Raw genomic sequence first — 6,865 nt, 5'->3', positions numbered from 1 at the left:
TGAAAACCAATGTTTAAGTAGTGAAAATAGCCAATCTACAAGCTCACAATGTGTAGCATCGCGACGTGTTGTGAGCTTGTAGATCTGCTATTTTCACTAGTTTGGGTCAGGGGGATACATTATATCGTTTGGGTCTCGAGCTAAACAGTTTGGGAACCAATCTGTACTGTGGCAAGCAGCAACTCCTTAACAGCTAGTTTGTTTGTTGTTGTTGTTGTTGTTGATGTTTATTATTATTATTATTATTATGGTTAACAGCAGTAGAAAGAGAGAGAGAGAAAGAGAGAGAGAGGGAGTTTTAAAACAATCTTTATTCATATTAATTGCATTATATCTTATTTTTTTCTATTAGTTTTTCTTTCTTTTTCACATCATATCCAGTATTATTGGTGTAATTGTTGTGTTGCTGTTAGCAGTCTTAAAACTGCACTACGTAACTTTCCTCTTCTACCCCGGATTTGAACCTGGTTTCCTGCTCAAATGCTGACATTTTAACCATTGAGCTAATAGCCTGCCTGCTTGCTCAGGGGATAAATTGAATCTTGACCATCAGGTCAAAATTTGTGTCAGATCCTGTGTCTAGGTGAGACATGACCTTTGACACGATCGAAATGTCTCAATAGAAAAGCAGGGAGACAAAATACAACCACCCCAATGGTATAAGTTATATTGTATTAACAACATACTCTACCATAGATTGGACAAAATTACATTTTATTCATAAAACATTTTTACATAGTGCTGCTTTAATTGTACCTATTAGTGACAAATAAACCCTAATTTCTTGATTCTTACAGAAAACTCCATATTATAGCAATGATTGCTATCGTAATAAAGAGCTATTTTAATTATTTTATTTTAGCAAAGAAAATATCACTTACTCCCCTTTCAATATCCCTAAACCAGTGCATATCACTCCACAGCTGGCATTCCATTCATGTAATCTGATATTGAGTGAAGAAACAGAAATAAACAATCTATTAATACGTTTCCACTTTCCAGTACCTATATAGGCCCTATTCACACGATGTCAGACAACTTCTGTCCAACTTCCGCTCTGTCAACCCACTGGAACAGCTTCATAGCACTGCAAAGCATCCTCTCTATAATCTCAACCATGTTTCAACTGATATCAGACACCCCTTTCAATTTTAACGTATTATAACTAAATCAGGTCCATATAGAGAATTAGCTGATGTTAGTGTGTGAGACTTAGATGCATGTTTGTGCAACGGCCCAGAGTTGTGATGTAATGAATGGAAGGGTATGGTTTGTACGCTGTTACCTTTAACCTCAGTTAAAGTACTCCAAGAGAAAGCTAAGAAAAATAAACAAACAAGCACACAAAAAACACCAATAACAAGTGCCATATCTTTAAAACATTTAATTTGAAATAAGTTCTCCTTTCTTTTTGCATAAGTGCAAAATGCACCCAAACAGCCACCTGAGGGAAGTCTAAATCTTTAAATAAAAAACAAGCAAAGTGTACATTTATAGTACAAAATTCTCTTTTTAAAAAATTGCACAGTTTGTGTATAATATATATATATATTCATATTTTCCATTTTAAACAAACTTTAAAATAAAGGCTCAGAAAGTAAACAAAATCCACCAAATGAAAAATAAAAACTTTTTTTCCCTAGAATTTAAAGCTGAGGAAACGTTAGACACCCTGTTTTCATCTCTGTGTCCACCATAAATATACATATTTATATTTATATGTAAGTCTTTTTACATAATTCTCTGTGCTAGTGTTTGTCCAGACAATCAAAATTATTGCAAAGTAGTAAAGTTCTACTATAAAACATGGGGGGAGAGGAGGAGAAATAAAAGCTTCCTTCGCCTCAGCGCTCCATAAATAAATGCAGAAGAAAATCTGTTCTTTTATGCTTTTTTTTCCCGTAACAGAAGTTGGTTTGAATCCCTGGTTTCACAAAAAGTTTTGTGTTTTTCCATTTCACAAATTTGTGTGTGCATTAAATATTCCAAAAACAACAATCAATCCAGAGCTCCAGTTTTTCTTTTTTCTTTTTTCCCCCTTTCTTTTAAGCACAAGAACACACATTTCATTTCCTTTCTCTCTCTCTCTCTCTCTCTTTCCTTTTCTGAACGCTGTGCGTACATCTTGTCATTCTCAATGTTGTTTTTGGAGGAGGAGGTTGAGGTGTTGGGGTCAGCGTCGATATGGGTGGAAGCCCTGTACGTTGTGATTCTGCCCTCGGCCGAACGCGTTGGCGGCGTTCTGCGGGGGACCTGCGGCTTGTTGTGCTGTCGGTGCCCCGTACGCTGCCGTCTGCTGGTTCGGGTCCGCGAAAGTGTGGGTAAAACCACTCAGGTCCTGACCGTAACCTTTGAGCCAAGGACAAAATTGGATGGTAGAAAGGCAAGTGGAAGAGGAGGGTAAAGGGAGGTATACAGTAGATTAGGGGAAGAGGATGAAGGGACATATAGATTAGGGGAAGAGGGGATAGGGAGGTGTAGATGAAGTGAAGAGGGGATTGGGAGGTGTAGATTAAGGGAAGAGGGGATAGGGAGGTGTAGATTAGGGGAAGAAGGGATAGGGAGGTGTAGATTAGGGGAAGAAGGGATATGGAGGTGTAGATTAGGGGAAGAAGGGATAGGGAGGTGTAGATTAGGGGAAGGCAGAAGGGAGAGATAGGTAGGAAGAGACGTGAGGGCGTCTCATCGTCAGAAATGTCAAGACAACATATCAAGGACAATACTTACTGGTCTATGAAGAAATGTGTTCACATAGGATAAGATACATTTATTTATACTTCCAAGCCTTGATGTGAAGATTGAAATATTGTATTCCTTTGCATGAGCCCTTTTGTATTGACATTTTGACTCAAAATTAGTAAACAAATCCAGTGAAGTTCTAAATGTAAAAGTAATTCAAGTATATTTTATGCATTGTAACAGGCATTCCAAATCAATAGAAATGTTGACCCAAAGGGCTTCATAAAAAGGAAAACAATGTGAAGATTATCTTGATTGAACAATTCTAACAAGCACATAAAAGTTCTCATTTAGACACTAGATGGCACCAATTCCCTGCAAACTGAGACAGGGAGCAAGCATGACAACCAGGAGAGGGGAAAAAAAACTTTCTCATCCATAGGTCAACATGGCCTAGTGTGGATCCCAATTACAATGTTCAAATTCAGCAGCTGCAGTCATTATTTTACCAGACAAACAGCTTTGTACGAATACCAAAGGAAACCCAGCTGGTGGCTGGAGAAGAGACAAACTTGCTTGCCTCTGTCAAAGACTAACGGATGGCATTAAATTCCCACCCTGGTGACATCCAGTGCCAACAAAACTTAGGAATTAAAATCTTTTAAGGAAATATAGTGGAATAAAGAAAGTAATGAGAAAGTTAAATGATGAAGACAATAGAAAAAAAAGGAAAGAAAGAAGGAAAATAAAAACAAATAGCCTAGATATGAACATTTCTTGTGGGGTACTCAAAGAAGCACTCCAAGAATGAGAAAAAAATAAGGAAAGCATAACAAGAATTCAGAACACAGGAACGTTCCCAACAGGAACACAGAAGAGGAATCTTTTCATAATAATAGGAATAATAACTGGGAAATTTACTGGCATTGAGTTGTCCATTATTTCTTCCTTTGACTCTGACCCCTTTGGCTACAATGTGGAAGACAGTTTATGGAGAAAAAAACAATGAGTGAATGGGCTGCCAACGCACAGAGACAACTGAACCGTCAAAACATTTTCCTGACAATTAGATCATCCTTTTATTACCAGCGAAGCAATGTGGAGGGCCGTAGAGTAGAGAGTGTGGACGAAACGGTTGAGGTCATGGTTCGTCTTTGTACAGTAAAACCAACAGCAATCAAGGGGATCGAGATGCTTGGAGCTCGAGAATGCCAATCAAGACTTATACATTATGAATAGTCTTTCATACACCTGAAGTACTATCGATTTGAATCCAAACCATCTCATGACCTTGAAAGAACTCACAGCTGTGTCTTACTATACCCAGAGTACACACAGCACCTTGTATGTACATGCAAAATGTACATGCAAAATACACACAAAAGCACAACAGAAAACCAAAGGAAACGCAAAAGAACCACGTTGCAGCTATTATATATGTAAATATATAAACATATAACTCTACAGTACTGAATAGATGCTATTTTTGTGGTTGGAGTAGACAACTGACCATATTCATACAGCGGCCATTTTGCTCTCACGTCACATTTCGGTGTGGGTGGGGTTCCCGCACACCCACCCACCCCAAAGTGTGATGTAAGAGCAAAATGGCTACCGCGTGAATATGGTCACACAGCAGTGGGAAACTCTAACTCGGGGGGTAGAGTTTCTCACCTGGAGTGTGACGTTAAGAGCAAAATGGCCGCTGTGTGAATATGGTCAATGCTGGCACCTACCTGCACTATATCCACCCTGCTCATCCTGACCATAACTGTGAGAAGGACGCGTTGGTCCGTAGGCAGAAGGGTCCTGAGGGTAGTTACCCAAGCCTAGCAGGGAGACGAGGAGACCAGGTTGGCTGAACCCAAGATACTGCAGCTGACCCCCCACTTCTTAACCACTTAAACCCTATATACTTAGTTGACCGAAGTCATCCAGAGCTCTAAACCAAATCCGCTCCTTTTCCCCCCACTACACCAAATCTCTTCGGCGAAAAAAGCTTGTAGATAGGCAATTTCCGCCAAATGTTCGCCCCCATAATAGGGACGCTAGGGTTCAAGTGGTTAAAACCAAGGATTAGTTTATACTTCACCACATAACCCTTGTTATCAACAAGTGTCTCTCAGCGAAAATGTGACTAGGGTTTGGGTCATTTTTTTGTTGAGCGAAAGGGTCATGCGCCAAAATATAAGTTACCTACTTATGATACTTATTTCCTGGGTCTGCTCTATGTCTGCTAAACACACAACTGCTTAAACTTAATTTGTAAGGTTTTCGTGGGTGAAATAGGTTTCTCTCGCTCCGGTTTCACACGCCGATAATAGCACATCTATAAGCTCATGACGCGATGATGTGCTTGAGCCTGTGGATCGGCTATTTTCGGCAGGTGACACCGTCATGCGACAAAAGTATGAATCAGGCTTTATAGGCTTCACCTGGAGCTGACGTCCAAACCAATAGCGTGTGAATGCGTGGGCTACTTTGCTAAAGTTCCCCCCCCCCCCACCCCCACCCCACCCAGCCTTTCTCCGTCCCCTTGGGCTGCCTATGCTGCTGCTTACTGGCACTAGGAGGCAGGAACAGGCAGCGGACACTCGATGCAAAGAGCAGGATGGAACAGAAGCACAAAGCATGGCACACTGAACACAATGGACACCTCTATTATCACAGGCACACAAGAGGAGTCACACCTGGTGTGGTGTGAGGCGGTTAATGAGCCAGCGAGCCAACAGAGGATTGTGGTGCAAGGTCATCTCCCCCTTCTCCATCCTCTCTAGTGGCCCATGCACCACCACCACCACCACCACTACCACACAGCTACGCCAGCCTTCACCAGACACAAAACAGTGCCGCGTTCCTCAGTTGAAATTCTCCACTTATTGATGTTTTTGTTTTAGACTATTTTTGCAAACGCTTTCTCACCCCAGGGAGTCATATTTCCCCCACGTAATATGACGCCTCGGGATGAGAGTGTGTTGATTAGTTTTTTAGGCATTCCTTCTTTCTTACTCTGAATTCACACCAGCAACTGCGAGCAAATGTTTTGAAGTGTGGACATCCGCAAAATGCTATAAATTGGGCGTGTCCGAGGTTATGAGTGACAGTCTCATAAATAAGTGAGTTGTGCTCCTGGTGCTCTGAGAGGATCAACGCAGCAGCTGCACCTGGCTGGGGAGCTCACAGCACTTGATGCTCATCTCTGATAGCTTGTTTGTAAAGGATTTATAGATTTTAGGTAAGAAATAGGCCATGTAGTTGAAAAAAAAAGGTCACACCTAAAACTGCAAGTTTAAACCCTTTTTTTAAAATAAATATACGCTACTACAGTACCATACAGTGGCCAATATCTGTGGTGTCGAGTGTATATGTCTACTTCACGCCAACTTAAGGGCACAGCCCGCTTCTGATTGGCTTGCCGCTCTGCCTCAAAGCATCAAAGCTTTGAGGCTTTTCTCAACTTTGAGCTTTTCTCAACTTTGACGCTTGGCTTTTTGCTGACTCTACCCCCACCAAGGCTGCAGTGGGGAAAGGTTGGTAGTCACTCCTCTCCATGGACAGTGCATTGAACCATGCAGCTCTCTCAGAGCAGAGCAGAGCAGCCAAAGTCCGCTGCTGGTGTGAATTGACGGTTAGGCGGCACAGTGGGAGAGAGAGAGAATGTAAAGAAAAGGAGTTGACATGCAAAACAGGCCATGAGCTGGACTCCAGCCCACGATAGGACTAGTGGAGGACGGTCTTAGCCCATGATGTCATGACCAGATACAAATGTTTTATGTACAGACACTGCTTAAGCAGCAGGGGGCGCTGTAACATCCTCCATTCATTCAGCAGTTCTAAATAAGCCTCTCACATGGGCACTACTAATCTGAGTTCCCAGAAGTTTTCGCCGGCTCGGCGAGGAACTTCTGGGCCAAACCCCCTGTATTTGTGGGCGGGATGTACGTCACGCTCTGAATCTGAGCGGACACGCCTCTTACCGGTTGCAACTCGTCTAAAAAGTCCGACGAGAGGCAAACAGCAGTACACAACAATGGCGGTCGAAATTTCTCAAGGGGAAATTGCTTCCCGTCGATCCTATTTAGATGCAACACCCACTGCATGTGGATCCCGCCCCCTATTCTTCATTGGCTGTTGATTTGAATCACAACGCAGTGGCCGCGCCCCCGCTGTCCAAACTCCGAGGCAA

The 6,865-nt window shown here is 42.1% G+C and overlaps 1 protein-coding gene across 5 annotated transcripts in view; it reads right to left on the bottom strand.

Annotated features, from left to right (window-relative positions):
* Window positions 1-1,369: 1,369 nt before the first annotated feature.
* Window positions 1,370-6,865, bottom strand: part of dazap1 (DAZ associated protein 1) — a 31,648-nt gene continuing 26,152 nt past the window's right edge. For 3 of the 5 annotated variants that reach the window (XM_084065832.1, XM_084065833.1, XM_084065836.1), the window contains 2 exons: window positions 3,601-3,648; window positions 1,370-2,349 (listed from right to left, as the gene is read on the bottom strand). In XM_084065832.1, coding sequence (XP_083921958.1) covers window positions 2,174-2,349; window positions 3,601-3,648 — 224 coding nt within the window. In that variant the 3' untranslated portion in view covers window positions 1,370-2,173. The remainder of the gene's footprint in view (window positions 2,350-3,600; window positions 3,649-6,865) is intronic. The other 2 variants (XM_084065834.1, XM_084065835.1) reach the window with 1 other exon arrangement.

This window comes from Gymnoscopelus microlampas, assembly GCF_963454915.1.
Source record: "Gymnoscopelus microlampas genome assembly, chromosome: 9".
Classification (NCBI taxonomy): Eukaryota; Metazoa; Chordata; class Actinopteri; order Myctophiformes; family Myctophidae; genus Gymnoscopelus; species Gymnoscopelus microlampas.
This window is presented reverse-complemented; position numbering and strand designations above follow the sequence as displayed.